General features: G+C 42.5%; 2 protein-coding genes across 5 annotated transcripts in view; one reads left to right on the forward strand and one right to left on the reverse strand.

Annotated features, from left to right (window-relative positions):
• LOC133921271 (nuclear-pore anchor-like) overlaps window positions 1-14,770 on the forward strand; it is a 33,927-nt gene extending 19,157 nt beyond the window's left edge. For 2 of the 4 annotated variants that reach the window (XM_062366073.1, XM_062366075.1), the window contains exons 34-49: window positions 2,642-2,734; window positions 7,243-7,395; window positions 7,479-7,532; window positions 8,157-8,270; window positions 8,409-8,486; window positions 8,586-8,735; window positions 9,060-9,131; window positions 11,022-11,168; window positions 11,244-11,297; window positions 11,391-11,478; window positions 11,574-11,641; window positions 11,710-11,817; window positions 12,416-12,478; window positions 12,669-12,840; window positions 13,111-14,402; window positions 14,492-14,770. In XM_062366073.1, coding sequence (XP_062222057.1) covers window positions 2,642-2,734; window positions 7,243-7,395; window positions 7,479-7,532; window positions 8,157-8,270; window positions 8,409-8,486; window positions 8,586-8,735; window positions 9,060-9,131; window positions 11,022-11,168; window positions 11,244-11,297; window positions 11,391-11,478; window positions 11,574-11,641; window positions 11,710-11,817; window positions 12,416-12,478; window positions 12,669-12,840; window positions 13,111-14,402; window positions 14,492-14,545 — 2,760 coding nt within the window. In that variant the 3' untranslated portion in view covers window positions 14,546-14,770. The remainder of the gene's footprint in view (window positions 1-2,641; window positions 2,735-7,242; window positions 7,396-7,478; window positions 7,533-8,156; window positions 8,271-8,408; window positions 8,487-8,585; window positions 8,736-9,059; window positions 9,132-11,021; window positions 11,169-11,243; window positions 11,298-11,390; window positions 11,479-11,573; window positions 11,642-11,709; window positions 11,818-12,415; window positions 12,479-12,668; window positions 12,841-13,110; window positions 14,403-14,491) is intronic. The other 2 variants (XM_062366076.1, XM_062366074.1) reach the window with 2 other exon arrangements.
• A 348-nt stretch (window positions 14,771-15,118) lies between these two features.
• On the reverse strand, window positions 15,119-20,301 carry LOC133921272 (alpha-mannosidase I MNS5). Its single transcript, XM_062366077.1, has 15 exons — window positions 20,057-20,301; window positions 19,112-19,154; window positions 18,951-19,016; window positions 18,796-18,857; window positions 18,516-18,615; window positions 18,242-18,424; window positions 17,611-17,659; window positions 17,338-17,517; window positions 16,990-17,110; window positions 16,817-16,898; window positions 16,649-16,734; window positions 16,354-16,454; window positions 15,982-16,123; window positions 15,723-15,873; window positions 15,119-15,616 (listed from the first exon to the last, which is right to left on the reverse strand). The coding sequence occupies exons 1-15, from the start codon at window positions 20,212-20,214 to the stop codon at window positions 15,389-15,391; spliced, it is 1,752 nt and encodes a 583-aa protein (XP_062222061.1). The 5' UTR covers window positions 20,215-20,301; the 3' UTR covers window positions 15,119-15,388.
• Between the last annotated feature and the right edge of the window lie 52 nt (window positions 20,302-20,353).

The raw sequence follows: 20,353 nt of genomic DNA on the forward strand, positions 1-20,353 counted from the left end.
GAATGATGTGTTGGCATGGTTGACAAATTCGCGGCCGTTGTCAGCTTGAACAGCCTTTAGGTGGAGGCCGAACTGAGTGCTGGCGAGAGCAATGAGGTTGACTATGTGTTGGTGAACGTCGGACTTCTTTTTGAGCGGAAAGGTCCAGCAAAAATGAGAGAAATCATCAACAATGACCAAGTAGTATAGCGAACCAGATATGCTAGCCACAGGAGAGGTCCACACATCACAATGGACAAGCTCAAAAGGTGCAAGAGTACATGAAGTAGATGTAGCAAAAGGTAGACGCGTGTGTTTGCCTAGTTGACAGGATTGGCATAGCGAGCGATCTATATTATTACATGCAATGAGCGAATTTTTATTCAAGCTAGCAAGAGAAGCAACCCCCGGATGACCAAGACGCTGGTGCCATAGCTGGGAGGAGGTGGGCGCTGGCAGTGGCAGGAGGATCGACAACAGGGATGGTGTAGAGGTCGCCCGCACTATTGCAGCGCAGCATCACTCGTTGTGTCTGGAGATCCTTAACAGAAAAACCGAAAGCGTCAAACTCGAGAGAGCAATTATTGTCACGAGTGAACTTTCGAACAGATAGAAGGTTGCGAACTAAATGGGGGACTACAAGAACATTGCGAAGAGAAAAATTTGTGGTAGGTGTGTGAAGGAGGGTGTGGCTGCTAGAGGTGATGGATAGACGAGAACCGTTGCCAACAGTGACAGCCATGTTAGGTGGGGGAAGAGAGGTGAGGAGAATACCGCCGTCGGACGCCATGTGGGAGGTGGCGCCGCTGTCGACAACCCAGCCGCCGTGTCCCTGGACAGCGAGCTGGTTTAGGGCGATGATGAGCCCTTGTTGGTCCCATGTTGGTGCAGGGGAGGGCTGAGGAGGCGCAAAGGCGGTGTGCGCCTGTGGAGAAGCGCCGAGGAGACCCGGGGCCGGCGACGGGCGCCACTGGCCGCCATGAGAGGGCCACTGACCGCCGGCACCAGAGGCGGTCCATGGATTGAAGTAGAACCACGGACCGGCCGGTGGAGTGATGCGAATGCCCGGGTGAGCACCATTGCTGCCGCTGTTCTTGCCGCGGCGGTTACGGCCGCCGCGACGGCCATTGCCGTTGTTGAAGCCAGAGGAGGCGACAGGAGTAGGCGTCGGGGTGGAGCGGCAGCCGGACTGGCGGCAGGAAGAGCCACCGGCGACCAAGGCCGTCTCGTTGGTGATCTTCGTCTCGTTGGCGAGACGAGTCTCCTTGAGAACGAGCATAGAGCGCGCCCGAGCGAAGGAGGGGAATGGCGTCGAGTTGGCGATGTCGTCGGCGGTGTTGGAGTAGCGGGGGTTGAGGCCGCGCAGCAAGTTGAGGACGAGCTGCGAGTCGGAGACGGGGTGGCCGACGTCGCGGAGGGCATCGGCCAAGGTCTTGACGCGTTGGCTGTAATCAGCGATGGATTGATCGCCCTGAAGAAGGGAATGGAACTGGCTACTGAGGAAGACGGCACGTGACTCCTTGTTGTCGCGGAAGAGATCTTCGATCGCAACCCAAAGGTCGCGAGCCGTCTCATCGTCGGCCATTGCGGTGTCCAGGACGTCGTCGGCGACAGAGCCGTACAACCAGCTTAGGACAGCGGAGTCCGTGAGGATCCAAGCGGGATCGTCGGGGTGCGCGCGACATCAGACCCGTCGATGTGGGAGAGAAGGCCGAACTTCGTGCACATGGTCCGGAAGAATTTGGACCAGCGAGAGTAATTCAGCGTCTTCATATCGAGGGTTGTCGGCACGTGAGACTTGACGATGATGGTGCAGTATGGGTTGAGGACGACCGGTGGTGCAGCATGAGCACCGGTGGCGCTGTTGTCGGAGGTCGAGGCAGCGGCGGCGGCGGTAGCCGTAGCGGTTGCGGCGTCCGTGAGGGTGGTTGGTGGCGTCGACATGGCTGTTCGTGATGGAGAGGAGCAGCGGCGGGCGGCTGCTTCCGTGAAGAACAGCAGTCGGCGTTCGTGAGGAACAGAGGGAGCAGCGGAGCGGTCTCAGGAAGGAAAGAAGGATCCTGATACCATGTAGAGATGGGCAAATTGCCTCACTGCCTTTGGGCATTAATACAAAGATTACATTCCTCAATAGAGGAGCTAAACTAGGCAGGCAATAATAATAGAAGGAAAGCCTATACTAGGTAAGAGTAAAATAGGAAAGGCTATTATACACAATATCTCTAATACTTTCTTTCATATTTATTCTCTACAGCAGTTTCTATTGTAAGTGTTGTGTGTCAGTTAGAGGTCAGTTAGTTTAATCTTTTTGCCATGCCGGGTACTGCTGCAACAGTATGTGTTGGTTTGTAACAGTATGTTGGTTATGGTAGCAACAGTAAGTCATTTTGTGCCTATATATTGGGCTGAACACCTCCTCATTGTAGTAAGCCTTGGATGTTCTAAAACCATTAGAAGCTGTTAGCAGCTAGAAAACTCCTGTGCCCAGTGTGTGCTCGCGTGTGTGTTCTTCCAACCCACTTGTCGCAGGATCCAATCCAACATCTATTTGTATTCTATAAAGATTTCCTTATAATGATATACATGCACCTTCATCATTGATGTATGAGTTTTGTAATTGTTGCTGCTTGTTACTTAACTATCCTCACTGCAATTGTTTCAGGATGCTCTAAGAACATTTGGAGAGCAAGAAAAGATAGGATTATTGAAAGAAAAAGATGAGGCCCTGCGGAAGTATAATGAGCTAAACAATCAGGTTATTTTTGCTTATGTCTATGTAGTAAAAGTTTCTTAATTTTAATTCCACAATGCTTTTGTGTTGAATGCCACATGATTTTAGCCCAAGAACACTGAATTTTATATCTTTACCTATGACTCACACTAGAAAATATTTAATCAAGTATTGCTAGTCTGTAGTATTGTATGCATATTTTTCACGTTGCATTATCCTTTATTCAGCAATTTTTTTGGAGATAGTGCAGTTAATTATCTTGTTGCATGGCTCTAAAACACAAAACATTAGTTATTTAGGTGGATATCATAACAGAGCTGACTAGTTCCATCGCCTCATCAAATAATTAACTACAAATTATGTGTTGAACCAATGGATGTTTAAAATTTGTGGCTACCTTTGAAATTTAGAAATGAGTTGGGCTTGTCGGACTGGTGCTGTGTTGTTTTGTCATTGGGTGCGTCAATGTGGGAGAAGGGATTGTTTTAACTTTGTTTAGGAATCTATTTGAAAATTGTTGACATTTCAACTCTGAAAGTGAATATATTTTATGCTATATTGAAAATTATTTTTCAAGCAACTAGGTCTAAAGCTCTGATCAGGCAAATGGATACTAGTTATAGGTTCGATTCTGCCAGCGATTGCCCTTTTGTTTGGAGTTAACTCTCCCACGAGAGCTATTGTGGCTGCTTGGCTTGATTACCTGACATAGGTCTTAGGACCTCTCTCTTTTGTTTCTCGCTTTTTAGTGACCTTTTGGCTCCCCTCGGTGTTGCTGTTGTACTTGGTTTGTTGTGTGTTTTTTATAAACATTCTGTGGGGGAACTCCCTCACATTTTTACAAAAACAAAATAATAATGGATACTATTTATTCAATTCCATGCTTGTTAGTCAGGCTCGTATTTTGATAGTTGCCAATTTCAAGCCCAAATATGAAATGCACAAATGGTTATGGCTGCAGTCTGTAGACATTTTTGGAATGTGTCTACCATCAAGGTCTTGTTTTTAGGGGTGGCAACAGGGCGGGTCGGGGCCGGGGGGATGCTAGACTGTCCCCACCTCGACCCTTGCAACACAGTCCCCTCTCGACCCCGAACTGCATTTCGAAGGAAAATGGCCCCCAACCATGAGCCCGATGGAGCCCCGATGCCCAACGGGGCCCCATGGGGGTGAGCGAATGGAGGCCTCTCCTTCCTCACTGGAATCAGAGATGAAGAAGAAACAACGCATGCATCCAAGACAAGTTCTGCACAAAAAGAAAAAGGGAGAGAGAACATTCTGAAGAACAAAACAAACAATCCATCCAAACGCAAGTAGCAAGTTAGGAAATTGAAAGGACAATGATGTCGCCTGGAGGGGGGGGGGGTGAATAGGCGTTTTTACAAAAATTCAACCCTTTCTACCGTTGGCCTAAACTTGCAGCGGAATATAAACTAACGAGTTTTTCACAAGAGAAAAACCTAAATATGCTAGGCTCAACTAGTGCACAATCACCCTAAATAAGTGTGAAAATTACAATCCTAAGATGACAAAAATTACTCAATTCTAGCAAGAGATATGCAATAAAACGTAAATTGAAAAAGGCTGAAAATACTGTTCATATGCATGAAATTACTGTTCACCGGAGACTCCGGTGTGTACAGGTCCGGAAACTCCGGTAAAGGCCGGATTCTCCGGGTTCTGTACAAAATTGAGCCCGAAACTGAGTAAAATTAATGAGTAGAGAGTTCTAGCTCAAACTAAGTGATGTCGTGTGTTCCCGGAAATGATTCCAAGTAGATTCACGTAGAACCTACACTCAAATACACACAAACAAGTAGATCGAGCAATATGCACAAAGATTTGAGCAAGAACTTAAAAGTAAGGAAACAAGAGAGGAGACACAAAGATTTGTTTCCCGAAGTTCGGATTCACCACCGTGAATCCTACGTTTCCGTTGAGGAAGCTCCAACGAGCCGGGTCTCTTTCAACCGCTTTCCTCTATTCACTCTTGATTTCTTCCCTTACGGAGGCGAAATCGAGCCTTTCACAAACTTCCGTGGCAACCCACAACCTTGGGTGCTCGTCGGCGACGCCTAGCCGCCTAGGAGGCTTCACCTCCAAGAGTAACAAACATGACGACAAACTTCTTGCCGAGAACTCAAGTGCTCAAGATTGGATTTTAGCTCACTTACACTCAATCTTCTAATCTCTCAACCCAACTTACTTTTCTTCTCAAATCACACACTAGAATGGAGTGGGAGAGGTTCTTTTGGCTCTAAAAATGTGTTCTTTCGTGCCCCTTGCAGCAGCCCCAAAGGATGGGGTGAGTGGGGTATAAATAGCCCACTCCAAACAACTAGCCGTTACTGTTTTTGTCAGAACTGACCGGAGTATCCGGCCCTAAATCCAAATACGGCGTCAGAACGGTCACAGAATGTGTCAGAACTAGCCGTTATGCTCTTTTCTGGACTTTTACCGGAGTATCCGGCCTACACCGGAGTCTTCAGTCGGCACTTAACCCAGAAAACAGCCCCGGAGACTTCTCGGAGTCTCCGGCCACTCCAGGTACCGGAGTATCCGGACTTCACCAGAGTCTCCGGCCTTTCCAGGTACCGGAGTATCTGGCCTACACCGGAGTCTCCGGCCACAGCACAGCTGACCTCCGAAAAACGGCGATAACTTTTGATCCCGGAGTCCGATTTCGACGATTTTGGACTATATTGAAAGCTTATTCAGAGGGCTACACATCCCAACTGAATTCATGACCTAAAACACATAGGATCAAACTAGGAACACTCCAAAACCTATTTTGGACACTTCCATACTTTCCGCTCCGGACTCTTAACAACAAACTCTCACTTTGGGTTTAGTTGGGAACTCTTGAGCACTGAGACGCGACAATTAGCTCACGTTGCATCCCTCTTAATAGTGCGGCATACCTATACTCAAATTCAAAGATAAAACTCGTTTGAACCACTTTGAGCATTTGAAAACTTTCAAGTACCGCTTCTTTTTCTTTCAAACCTTGAGGGTTGCCAACTTCCATATATTCTTCACTCCATCTCTTCTTGATTCTTCATATGATTGATGTGAATCATCCATAGCTTCCCATAGCTTCGCACGGTCCATCGGCGCAAAGCCTTCACTCGCTCTTCACCACCGCCTTGGTCCTTCGGCGCCAAGCCATTTGCTTGCCCTTCACCACGGATGGTCCATCGCAGCCGAGTCTTGCTTGCCCTTCACCGTCTTGCTATAGAAAACCACTTTGTATTCGACATCTTCAAGGAATTCATTTTTTCATATATGGAGTCCACTCTTGTTCTTCACTCTTGGCATATATGATTTCAATTCAACTTATGCCTTTTTATGGATCCTAACCTCAACTCACTCTCAAGCACAAAGTACATGAGTTAGTCTATAAAACCTAAATGACAACATTTATACCTTAAGTTACTTGATCTCCACAAGTAGCTTAGCATTCAAGCTTATTGCTAATCTTATTGAACATCTTTTTCTTCTTATGAGCATCACTAAAAGCTCATTTATTTAGATGCATATTTCTCTTCCATGCATCACATCTGAGCATCATCTAGAGCTCATTCATCTTGATGTACTTTCAATCTTCCCATTCACCTAGAGTTCATGCATGTCTCTTCTCCATGCATCACCTGTTGAACAACCTACTAACAATCTTAACAATATTGTTAGTTCATATGTATTGTCATTAATTACCAAAACCACACATAGGGGTTAGATGCACTTTCAGAAATCTAACAAAAATAGTTGACTTGACCCTAGTTCGGATGGAACTCCATTCTATAGACCCAATCCAAACCACGAGCAAGGTATGGACGGGGAAGGAAGAGCTCGACGCTACTTAACGACAGCGTGCTCGCTTGGATGTACCTAGATCGACAACAATGGGATCAGAACACCTCGGTTGCGGCGGGATCTGGATCGAGGGCACAAGCGGTGTCCTAGGGAACGAGAGAAGAGAATGAGTCGTTGATTGGGGGGCCTTCTGGATTGGGCCAAAGGGGAGATGGAGGGGTGCCTACAGGAGTTGTGGACTAGGGGTCTGGTGTTCTGTTGTTGGGTTGCCACATTGGGCTAGCTAAACTACATGGGTTGCATGGTCCACTCCAGTTTCGGGCCCCCATGGGCACCCACATGGCAAAACTGGCCCTTGGCCCCGCCCAGCAGCAACACCGGGGCCCTGCCCCGGCATCCCCGTGGGGGTAAAGAATGCCCCTGTCCCCGACCCCAGTGGGGCCACTCCGCACGGGGCCCCACCCCCACTGGAGAAATTGCCATCCCTACTTGTTTGAAATTGGTTATGTTTCAGTGGTGAAAGAGATGTTTTTGTTATGTTTTCCACTTTTCCTCCTTTACCTATGGGTATTATGTAAATTCCTTCCACTGTTTTTTGGGGTATGTAGAAAATTTAATTGTCTGTTGGCACCAGTGAAATATCTTAATGCTATTCTTTGCATGAATAATGATGTTATGCTTTGCTAGTATACATTATTTTCTTTTTGTGATGAGTGCAGAATAGAATTCTACACAATCAACTTGAAGCTTTGCACATTCGATTAGCTGAGAAGGAACGGAGCATTGCTGGGCTTTCATCGCAACATACTGACTCACATGCAGAAGATGATTTACACAGTGTCATCAGCTACTTGCGCAGATCGAAAGAAATAGTAAGTATAAGATTTGATGGCTTTTTGTTGCAGTATTTGTTTATATTATATGTAGTTATGATTAAGCCTTTTTAAAATTTCAGGCAGAAACGGAGATATCATTGATTAAACAGGAGAAGTCAAGGCTTCAGATAGAAGTATGCTACACTCACCTCTGTTGTACAATTTTCCTTATTCAAAATGCTTTTGAAATTATTGTACATGATGGACAATGAGTTGTGCTGCTTAAACTACTGCAGCAACAAATTCTTGCCTTACTCAATGTGCCTTGTTGAACATATTATTACAGAACAGCTGCTCCAAATTTGTTGGTAGTTGTGTTGTGGTATGGTGAGTTGGTGATAATGACTGCCATTCCTTGCTATTGCTGGTATGATAAGTGTAGCAATAAAAATTGTTTTGTCCTACCTGTTTGATTTTTTGTTGCTAGTTCCAATCATGTGGCCATCCAGTCTGCAACTTCTCATAGTAGTTCTTTGATTAAAATCATTATATTCGACTGCAAAGTTTATTACCACCACATGTGTTTATATTGTTATTTTATCATTTTTTCACTACTGAAACTGGTTGCACTTGATCATAATTAAACTCTGGTGAGAAGTGCATTTGCGTTTTTTTTCATATTCCGCAAGCTTTATAACATGGTTTAATCTATTTGATACAACATGCCAAATTGCCTCTGTAGTGAGTCCTAGAAACCTGAGGTATCTCAGTTGATTGTATTATTTCTAATTCGCTGTGTTTCTCTCTTGTTAACATAGCTGGAAAGTGCATTGAAGTCCGCCAAGGAGGCGCAGGTCTTGCTGCGCAGTCAGACTGATAGTGCAAGAACCTTAATGTTCAAGGATGAAGAATTCAAGTCACTGCAGCTCCAGGTGCGATTCTGTTGTCTGTTCGATTTCCCTAGTTCCATCGCCTCTTCTATCTTGCTTTGTCTTGTTTTATGAAGGTTTACTTATTATTCCTTTTTTCGTGTACCTTATATGTTCTTGTTTTGAAATGGCTGATTTCAGGTGAGAGAAATTAATTTGCTTCGTGAAAGCAATATACAGCTTAGAGAGGAGAATAGGCACAATTTTGAAGAATGCCAGGTGAGAAATTAATTTAGCCAGGATTTTTTTAATTATGTTTCTTTTATGGTCCATGTCTGGATGTGCCTTATCATTCAATCTATGATTTTGTGGCTGCAGAAGTTCCGCGATGGAGCTCAAAAGGCTAAAATTGAGTCTGAAAGGTTGCATAATCTTTTACTGGAGAAGCAGGTAGATAATGAAATATGCCATAAAGAACTAGAAATGCACGAGACGGAAATAGCAAATCTCAACCAAAGGGTTTCTGAGGTATGTTGAGCACTTCTCCTATAATTATTATGGAAAATATCATGTCCACGAAATCCAGAATTGCCATTAGGTTTCAAGAAAAAATCAACCCCATGTTCTGCAGGTAGCATTTCAGCTTTCATATTTCATGCTAATGTATTTTTTGGACATGATCGGCCTTTCTATTATATTCTTGATCCTATTGTTTTGTAATATGGGTAGTAAATATTTTTTTCCAAAATTCTAACATTCTGGACAACAATATAAGCCATTTCAACTTTTTCATATTTTTATTATATTTTCTTATGTTGCAGTTCTGTTCTCAATTTTTAATATTTTCTGCAGTTGGTTGAAAATAGTAAAGGCATTGATTTGAACACATATGAGACCATGAAGGAAGAGCTTCAAAATATCAAAGTTGGTGATCTATTTTCTCATTTGCTGTTCCGAAATCATTTTAATATGTAGTACTCCCTCCCTTCGTTAATATGATGTTTTGGGATGCGTGCAATCAAACCTCTCTAACTTCAACAATTTATTTAAAAAAGAACCATTTGGATTGGTTATATAAAAATAGTATCATTGGATCCTGGCATGAAATATTTTCATAATATAATAATCTCAAATTCGTGACATTCATTTCATAGAAAAGTAGCAATCAAAGTTGCATATTGGAGACCATGTTGATGTCTGAAATGTCATATTTATGAATTGAGGGAGTAGCATTGTTTTTTAGATATTTCTTGATACGTGGTTTTGATGCACTTGAATTCAACCAAACATTCTATGATTTTTTATCGAACATGCAGGAGAACTGCGCATCTTTGTATTTAATAGAGGAAGAACGGTCCAAATACAAGTATTTCCCTTAAGGAGTACGCACGTACACACATACACATGATCCTAACTTAGCATTCGCGCCACAGGACAAGATAGATCATGGCCACACTTGACCAAGCTTAGAACCTAACCAAAGAAACTAATCCGGCCACAGGGCTATAAGCCCCTTAGCCCCTGCCAAGCACCTGAGATGGACTTCAACTGAGATCCCACGTAGTACTCCTGAATCCTTGGCAAAGCACCGTTAAAAACACATGCGTTCCGGTGCTTCCAAATCCACCAGGCCCCTTGGTATGTGAAGTGTTTCATTTCGCGCGCACTGTTCACCGCATGAACAGTAACCGCGCAGCAAGAAGAGCCCAGAGTCGTTTAGGAGATATAGTCTAGTCGGTTTAGGAGATAAAATCAGTTCAGTTTAGAGATAAGAGTCCAGTTTGGTTTAAATCAATTCAGTTTAGGAGATAAGATAGGGTTAGTTAGTTTAAATCTGGATAAGAATTAGAGATAGAGTTTGAATTGGAACTTGTAGGCCGGCTGGGATACTCCCTAGCCGGCTATATATATGTGGCATTGCGCCTAGATCAAATCAAGAAAGAAGAATTAATCTAGTCTCCTCCAATATTCTAAGTCTTCCTAATATATGATCTAATCCCTCCCCTAGCAGCCGACACCGCCCGGCTATCCTTCCGGCGGGTGTTTACCCTAACACCCCTAGAATAATTAGAGAATTGAAGCCCTTTCGACTTGGTTTGGCAACTCTCCGGTGCGGTGCGCCCATCACCACCAATCCAAAAACACTGTGTCATGGTGTGCAGGGGTTAGATGTTGCAGGCCAACCCACCTAAACAAATGAAACCATCTCGAGAGAAAACACAGCTGGAGAGATGTTGAGCCGTTTCATCCTCTTGATCACACAAACATTTTATGATTCATTTTGATGCTATGTTTTACTACCTTTGTTTCGCAATGGTTGTGCAGTCTGCATACCTAGGAGACACAAAAGCTAAGTTATCTTTTTGTAGAATTTGATCATTCTTGCCCTTATTAGATAGACAATCTTGCCATAGAATGGATGCAAATTTGATACAATTCTATTAAATATTACTCAAATATTATGCCTCCTAGGTGTGCCTACCAGACAAACGTGTGAAATGGAGGGATTAGTATTTTGTGGCACTAATTTATGTTTACCTTTTTTATTCCTTTGTTGTAATGGTCTGCATATAGAGGTTGTGCCCTGTACTTTTGGGTACTCTGCTGACTGTTGTGTGCTATTTGTTCTCTTGGATGGTGACTTGCTTTGGGTTGAAATGAAGGTTGATTTTGTACCCAGATTATCTGCAAAACTACTAATCAAGACTAGTATATTTGTGATCATAAACATTCATAAACCATTATCTAATTTTACTATTTGTGGAATATTGGATTTCCTGGGATTATCTCATGCCTAACTGTTGTCTCCAACAGTCAACCTTGAGAGAGAATTCAGCTGAGCTTGAAAGTGCAAGAAATCTTCTTTCTGAGAAAGAAATTATCATAAGAAATTTGGAGGAGAAGCTTGTTGCAAGCCAGTCTGAATTGGATTCCAGGGAAAAGAAGCTGAATGATGTAGAGGTGACAATTTTTTAAACTTTTAATACCAACCCAACAACTCATTCCCAATATTAGTAATAGTTCTTCCTTTTGCAGGCTTCCCTGAAATCTGAAATGGACAAGATAAAGAAGGTTAATTTATCCATTAAGGTATAATCTTTCTCACCTTTCAGTTGCAGCATCAAATGTCTTTCCGTTTATTGTAGATTCATGTTCTTATCTTTCCTCCATTAAATGCTGTAGAGGAAGGTTGAGGTCTTGATGAAGGAGAAGGCGGAGGTTGTCAAAGAAAATCAAAGCCTTTTGAAGCAGATGGAAGATCTTAAATCAAGTACTTCCACTCTCTTCCTCAAGCACATGCACGTTGAATCTTTCTCACTTTAGCAGGCATTTTCATGCTCATATCATAAATCTGATATACTTTAGCAGGTCAGAAGACAGCATCGGAAACTACACTTGAACAAGCTGTAAAAGAAAAGGATTTCAGAATACAGGTTAGCATGTTGTGCTTAAATGACATACAAATGTTCTTCAGGCTTCTTATATAATCATATATTTTCAGACATTGGAAAGAACATTGGAGAAGGAGAGAGACGATAATAAGAAAGAAAAAGAAAACCGCAAAAGGGCTGAGAAGATATTTGCAACAGCCGTTCAAAATGTGAGACAGGTATATTCCTTATTATGTTGTCTTTTAGTATGGGTTCTGATTAGTTGGATCTATAACTGCACTGTGGAGCAGGAAAGACTAACCTATGATATGCCTGTCTCTAGTACTAAAATTTTAGCTTGTTCTACTTTCTTTATGTTCTTTTTGAGAAGGAAGCCTGCAGTGAATACAGTGCCTCCATTCGATTCATTTATCCTTAAATGATCTCTTAGACGTTAAGGTTCCATGATTTCACTGTTTACATTTTTACAACTTGTATGAATATTGAGTAAGCTGCCTTCACCAGATGAAAGGGCCCCAGTCAGAATTTTGGTTGATTTAGACATAATATAGTTTCTGGAATATGGTGCCTGCTGTAAGCTTCACTGCTTCAGTGATCTCCATTTATCCTTCCAGTACCAGACTTGAGAATAAGTTAACCGCAACAATATAGGGATTTTGAATTATTTTACGTCCTGTTTGGATGGGAATTTGGATCCAAATGCTTAGAATTTGATCCTAGAAATTCCTAGAATAATCCGTTCATCCAAACGCCCCTTTATCTGTTATTTTGTGGGTCCTCTTTAATTGAGTTGCTGGTTGCAAATGTTGATTACAGGACAAGAAACAGGTAGAAGAATCTATGGAGAAGCATAGGCTGGCTATGAAAGAGGTTATTGAGGTATTTTTTTTATCTACGGTTTGGTTTTAGATCTTCCCTTTCTTTTATTGCTTTTGGTGCCAGAGTTCCTGGTATATGTTTCGTTTTTTCTGTTTTAGTTAGAGCCCTGATTTTTTCTTTAAGAGATCAAATATTTATCCTTGAAATATCTTCTATATCATAATTGGAAGTTGCCGTGCATTCTCTGCAGCATTATCCTGGACTATCATCTCAAATACCACCTGTGTCTGCACTGGAAGAGCATTTTATTGCATACTTCCGCAGAACTAAAGATATGGAGGAGTCTTCCTTCCAAGATGGTGCCACGACTCAGGCCCCTGTTGTTGAAACTGCCACTGTGGATGCACCTGCAGCTGCTACAGGTGCTTCTCTATTCAATTTTTATATTTCATTGCATCCTATGCACTAGTTGACAAAATGGACATCAATAATAGGTTTACTAGTTACCATAAGATCGATACATATATGCAGATATGTTCACTAAAACTCAATTAAAACTTTCTTATGCATAAAACCACCCATGTTTGATATTATTTTCAATTTGATGACATTTGATTTATAATGCACGCTTGCTGGAACAAGTTTTTTTTCCTTCTTTCAGTGTGGGGAGTTCATAAATTCCATTACCGCAGGGCGACTGGTAGACACTCCACCAAGGCCTGCTAAAGTTAAAATGACAGAAGAGAGAGCAGTTGCTACTTTGCCCAAACAAAGTGCTGAATTACGTAGACCAGGAGGAAGAAGGCCCCTTGTTCGACCTACTCTTGAGCATACTGAAGAACCACAAGCTGATGTGGATTCATCAGCTTTTGAGGGTTCCACAGTTGGTCAGGACAAAGGTGGCTCGTTGCTAGAGCGTGAAACTTCCAGTGGTGTACCCGTGTTACAGCCCTCAAGTCGTAAACGTCTTATTTCATCGTCACAGATGATAGACAGTACTTCACAAGGTGATGCTAATGATGCTAATCCTCCATTAAAGAAGCCCAAGGAAGTAGAATCTTCACAGGGGACTACTGAGCTCAAAAATGGACAACCACCTGTTGGGGATGCTGTAGCAGCACAGGTTGGTGTGCTTCTGTCAACTGACGACCAAGATGGTCAACAACCCACAGAAGAGATGGACACTGATCAGGCTTCTGTGCCAATCGAAGAGGTTGAGGCAACAAGGGAGGATGATGTGGGTAATAAAGATGACACGGGAGCTCATGTGGATGCATCAATGGACATCAAAGGCCGGGATACTGATTTTAGTATTGACATCAATGCACCTGCTGTAGAGGATACGTCGGCCAAGGCAGATGCAGTAGTGGAACCATTTGATGAAGACCAGAAAATTGAAGATTTGAAGGAAGAGACTCAGCTTCCTACTGCAACCGATGTTGAAGATGAGATGGAAGAGGGAGAGTTGCCGGAGGAACCTGAACAACCTCTAGACGGTACTGCACTGGGAGAAGCTCATAGGGGACCTACTCCTTCGGATGCTGGTGAGCAAGATGGTAACGATTTCAGAGCGGCATCTCCAGGAGGACTAACAGAAAAGAGTGATGTTGAAATGTTAGAGATAGGTGATACTACTGCCGAACCAGACCGAAGCTCGATAGCACAATTAGGAGGAACAGATGCCTCACCAAGCAGAACCGCAGATGTATCCCCGGCACGTGAACGTTCCCCTAATCCAGTCCAAGTTGGTGTATCTTCTGAACAGCGGAGTACAAGTACTATAACAGAGGGACGTGAACCTTCTCCTAATCCAGCCCAAGCCAGTGCATCTTCTGAACGGAATACCAGTAATGTAACAGAGGGTGCCGAAACTCGTTCCAGAACTATCAACTTAAGTGAGAGAGCCATGAAAAATAGGCAAGCCAGGATTCTTCGCTCTCAACAGCCTGCCAGGGGTCGTGGCCAACAATCTCCTGCCCATAGGGTATGGTTTGTCGTCATACTTGTTAATTTTAGTTGGTGTATGCTTGTATCCAGCATTAAGCTGATTGAGAAGCTGGCATTCTTTTTCAGAAAGATGCTGCTGGCCGAGGATCACGGGGGCGTGGCGGGCGTGGTCAGACCTAGTGAAGGGTCGCCTTTACTCGAGCGCAGATATAATTTTGCCACGGACATGCTGAAATCATCTTGTATTGATGTGGCTATTCTTTTTTGTGCACCGACAATCATACGAACATATATGCTGCCAGATTGTTCTGCAAATTTTATGTGGCTGAGTCTTTTTAACATCGCATGTGGATCGCTGAATGACCCCAATTATTTCATTGTAGTTTCACATGTTTTCTTATCGAAGCTGACGAATTAAGCCTTGGTATCAAATTTGCGTTCTGCAGCAACGTTAACTTGTCAGATGATAGCCAATGTACTAAAATACAAGTAGTAGGATGGGTTTAAAGCTTTTCCTTACCGCTTTTATTTGGGTACCGGGCAGATGATAGCCAATGGTACCAATATTGACAAGAATGGCGAAAATGTCAATCGAGCGGTTTTTGTATCCCAGAGGCTTCCCTGTCGCTGATTTCCCATCGAACACTGCCATGATGAGATAAATGATGTCTCATGTCGTGCAAGTAGACTGTTTGTTACGTACAGCAATACCTCTTCGTGTACCCCAGAATACTAGAATCAATACTACCTATATCATTGTAAACGATATGAAAAATTCAGGGTGTTCAGCGGTGTTAAAAAGAATTCAGATCAATGCATCAAGATACGGTTACATCTGCATAAATGTACTGGTCAACAACACTAAGGCGAATTTGAACAGCACTTGAGACGCCGCAAATTTGCGATCATGGTATATCACTATTCTGATGTACAGTTGCAGGCCGACTGTTCCAAGCTCCTCACCATATTTTCATCCTCCTGTGAAGTAATGGCAAAACAGTATATCCTCCGCAAGTCAAGATGCTAATAAACCACCAGCCATAAGCCACAGAAGCCAGCCATACTGCAGGTCCTCTTCCTGCATGATACTGACTCTATCCCGCAGTCATCATCAGTTCTGCATCTGTGGCTAGGGTGCACATCCGGTACATGGCAAGCACTTTCCCACGGGGAGCCAACGCTTTTTCGGAAAATTGTCTCTGGACAAACCAGAGACGATAGCGCACTCACACGAACAGGTTGGCTGTCATCCTGCAGAGAAGCCCTTGGTGTCATATACAATGCCAATATTCCCCAAATCAACTAATCTGAAGACCGATTCTCATGGAAATAAGAAGCCAGAAAGAAGAAATAGCACCTTAATAAATGACCAATTGCTGAGAACATGTGTTGCAGGAAATTTCTCGTGCCATGTGCTTCTTATTGGAAGGGGGTGACCCTCTGTTGTAAATATGTAGTTTTGGTTCCTCAAGAATGAATCGTCATACAGAAGAAAAAGATACTTGCACCTGAAGTTATCAAGTGCCGTGTTAAAAGCGATCGACTTAATCGATGTGCATGAACTATTTTGCTAACTGCTACTCCACAAAGAAACAAGAGGAAAACTAACAGCTTACGTTTCTGAAAGAAAGAAGCTGTGTTGATGATCTTCAAGTTTCATTGTTGAAACATCTCTGACGCTAGCAAAACCTCCATCCACTTTAGTATAGTAATTAAGTGATCCAACAATAGCTTCACCGACTTCTAGGTACCAAGGATCTATATAAAAAAATCAGCAATCAGGGGATGGAGATAGAAAAAAGAAAAGGTTGTTGAACGGATGATTTCTATAGCAGTGAACAATGTCTCTAGAATCAGCACAATGACATATCAAGTAAACACAAAAAAAACAATGTTGTATATGACGACCTCTGGATGACTGGAAAACAAGCCACACATAATGATAGTGTAATGTATAGATCCTTTTGGGGATTTGTTGTCAAGCGCACCTTTGGTTGCTTGATAAAGATAAAATGTTGACTCAGCAAATTCAGGACGCAAGGGATAGTACTTCTCTGTAGGATGCAACATTCCATAGTCCAAAAGATACCTGCAAAATACATAATGTAATTGAGTGTGAATCTAGAAGCAACTTTTCACCCAATTGTTATGCACATATCTGCGCTATGCCTCTTTACATATTGAGATAGTTATTATAAAATATTTTCCTCATTACACATGAATGGTCAACAGGATAATTAGTTTTGTATTAACAAATACTAGGATAAAAATAGTCAACAGTACCTTTCAGGTAGCACACCAAATCTTTGCCATATGTTGTAAAATTCACGGTGTGACAGATTTGCAGAAGCAACGTCTCCTAGAAGCGTCTGTTCATGATAACAGCAGTACGCAAATAACACATGAATTCCACAAGGTAATAACTCATCCAAGGTATGGAGTTCAGCAAACCTGAAGACCAGGCCAAAAGGCCTGAAGGCTAGTTAGTTGCCAGTGCGTCGCTTCTCCAGTCCTCATATCAGCCTCATGATACCTGTCAGATTGATGATCATTACTGTGCAATAGAAGCATACTCCAGAGACAGTTAAGTCGGGTGAAATAAATGCCATGAAGAAAGGGTATACCAAGGGCCGTGTCGGAAATACTTCTGCACCGCAAGATAAGCTGGATGAAACATATCCCAGTACTCATCGCTTCCGAAAAGTATATATGCTTTAATCAGATACTCATAAAATGAATCGACTCCTGCAATCATGTTACTAGAAATCACTAGTATGTCTCAAACAAGTATATTGTCTAAATGTCTAATTAGAAAAAAATTCCATGATGACCATTAATTTCTTTGAGTAATAAAGGCACTAAAAATGTGACACTGCAGACATATACAACAACAGATGCTCACACATGGCTAACAAACACATCACACAAGCACACACTCAATTATTTGCGTGGGTGAGTATGGATAGTATTACCAGCACCAATGCCAGATGAATATTCAATCCACTTGCCATTTAACACATCAAGTGTTGTACCAACTAGATTCAGCGGACTTCTCATGCTCCATAACTTGCGAAGAGCACGAAGAGCTGCAGCTTCATATCTAGAATCACCCGTCAAACGTGACAATGCGCCCATTTCAAGGATAAGGGAACCTGTAGAAGTGTAGAATACTTAACAAAACCCATATTATCCAACAGATCATGCATTTACCCAGGAACATGTGAACAGAATATTTTGCCACCCACCACACCCTGATGTGCTTGTTTCAGTTGTCTCATTCTCCATCACTCCGTACTGGAAAAAGTAGTCATATCATCAAAACAAATCTTTAGACAAAACATAAGCTCAGCAGCTGTGCAAAGTCATGAGTTGCAGAATTGTAACACATGTTAGTTCTATAAGTAGTTCCAAAACATGGTTCTCCAAAAAGGGAAAGAAAGTAACTATTCGAAGGTTCTCCATTGTCCACATAGCATGCTTATGATTTGCCACTTATCTCCTCTATTCTTAGCTGTTAGCATGCAATCTCCTGGTTATCCTAAGTAAACACTGTTAAATTTTAACATTTTGCACAACGAGCATGTCATTAACTTGTGAATTTTTAGCACCAAGAGTAAGGTTATAGTCTGATTTCAGATGAATGTAGCAACTCTTTATAGGCGTTCCTTTGTCAGTTTGATCTGCTGAATGTACCAGTGGACTTGCATACATAATCCAATGATGTTGTTTCATGTGCCCATACACTAAGGAGTACAAAACTATAACGTATCATTGTCATAGTTTTATACTTTCTGCCTTATTTTGTTTCAAACAAGATACGGTTGCAAAGAAGCATACATCTGACATCTGAGAAAAGCCAAAGATTTGTAAATGAACCTTAAGATTGATCCATGCATATGGCAATCCAGTAGGTGTCTCAAATGCTGGCAGAAAACGGTTGCCTAAATTTTCAGCAAGATGTAGTAATTGATCCTGATATAGTCCATCTTTAAGCTGACTGCTATAGTCTTTTGCAAGAATATGGGCAGAAATAAGCCCCCCAAGAAGTCTTATGTTACACTGCATAAGAAAAATAAAACAAGCAAGAAAAGGCAGCGCTGCTTTTAGTCTTGAAATTGTTTCTGTGATGACAATAATAAAATAGCATTACCTCAAAAAGATTAATCCGAGCATCAACATCAAATGTTAGATTATCTGAAAGCCAGAGAACTCCTCTCTCAAACTCTGTGAGGTTACCTAAGACAACAAGACTGCATGAGCCAAACAGAGAGGCATTACCTATCAATCTTACGAATAAAAGTGTCTTTTGAAGCAGTACAAAATTCACATTTGGAACAACAAAAAGGCAGTACAAAATTCACATTTGGAACAACAAAAAGGCAGTACAAATCTCAAAGTGACAAGAAATATTACAGCATCATGAAGTGTACCTTGATAATGACTCAACCAGTGTCAATGCTGATCCATTATAATCCTGTGGCAGGTGTTCAAGCTGCAAGAAAGGAACAAAAGGTGATATTCAGTTGTGGTCTCTTAAGAATTTTATAATCCAATTGAAACATGTAGGTTGTCAATACTTTAATACATTTAGGTTGCCAAGCTCACTAAGGGAGTCGGTGAAACTTTTAGTAAGTGGCTTCAATTCATCATGCTGAAAAGTACCAAGAAATAACATCAGCTTATACTATTCCATGAGCAATTGAACTAAACTTTATTAAAGACTCGTAAGATGGATGATGAACATACAGGGAATGCATAAGCCATGTAATTGTCATAAGCATGGTAGAACCTGAAAAGAATGGAAGTACATCAGTACAAGAACATATTTCAACAAACAACAGAACTAAGACAACAAGTAATCGCCCTAGTATTCTAAATGGTGGTTGGTGGTCAGCAAGTGGCCACCCACCTTTATGCGGCTATGTGGGTTATCAGCCATGATGGCGGCAACAATAGGCAGGTTAGGAGCATTGATATGCAGAGCGACTAGGCTATCTTGAACTCTTTAGTGGGCACATGTGATGCTGTAGTGGCGTTGGTTTAGAACTTTAAATTGATACAAAGAGAGAAATATCTTTGACAGAAGGTCAGGGTACTGTACTCTGCCTCGCTAATGTAAAATTAAAATAGATGCCAACTTTTGAAACTCTACAGAGCTTATGCAGTGATTCATTGACAAGATAATTCAGTAAATGCCTTTCATTTCATCAGAAGCTATTCATCTCATCAAAAGGAAGAATAAAACAGCGACAAACATCCTTGCAGCCACAGGCTAAGGTCCGAAAGGTCTGTCAGATTTTCTAACCACTTGGGCACAAACATTTTGCTGCCATATCTATTACCGCAACCCTTAATTTTCCATATAGCATTACTCCAACATAGCATCACTCAGTCACTCCGACATCAGAGTTGGTACCTTCTCTAGAGACATGTGAGCTGGAAATGTGGGCACTTGTCTCAACAAATTGAACAAAGTTTGCATCTTTTCTACTCAATTTACGACTTTAGCTTGTAACTCGTGAATGTATGCGAGACAGAGCTTAAAAAGCTTCTCTTGTTGTTCAGCGCATCACGCAAACACTGATACACCCACAACAAGATCGAATCTTTGAACAGTCCAAACTGAACCCGACAGTTCAAAGATCGTAAACGGCGAAGAAAGATGCGTGCAGCTGAGTAGTGAGTACTCACATCTCCTGGACCTTGTTCTTCATGTACAGCCTCCTCGCGCGCCCGTACCCATCGCCGCCGATGGCGCCCGCGGCCGCGCCACCAGTGAGAGCCGCGAGGAGAAGCGCGATGGCTACGAGCCGCGCGGGTGCGGGGCGGGGCTGTCGAGGGGATCGCATGGGGGCTTCGCGCGGTGGGGTGGGACGGGACGACGATGGAGGACTGGCCGCCTGGGTGGGGATCGGGTTCACCTCATACGGGTCCGATCGAAGCATCGGGGATTTTGGTAGAAGGCCCCTGAAGTTGTACCTAAAAACG

This window comes from Phragmites australis, chromosome 6 (genome assembly GCF_958298935.1).
Source record: "Phragmites australis chromosome 6, lpPhrAust1.1, whole genome shotgun sequence".
In the NCBI taxonomy this organism is placed as follows: domain Eukaryota; kingdom Viridiplantae; phylum Streptophyta; class Magnoliopsida; order Poales; family Poaceae; genus Phragmites; species Phragmites australis.

Coding starts and splice junctions, on each gene's coding strand:
- LOC133921272 (XM_062366077.1), bottom strand. CDS start 20,214: ATGCGATCCCCTCGACAGCCCCGCCCCGCACCCGCGCGGCTCGTAGCC. Junction 17,518..17,610: donor AACAAGCACATCAGGGTGTG/GTGGGTGGCAAA, acceptor ACACTTCTACAG/GTTCCCTTATCCTTGAAATG. Junction 16,899..16,989: donor TATTTCCGACACGGCCCTTG/GTATACCCTTTC, acceptor TCAATCTGACAG/GTATCATGAGGCTGATATGA.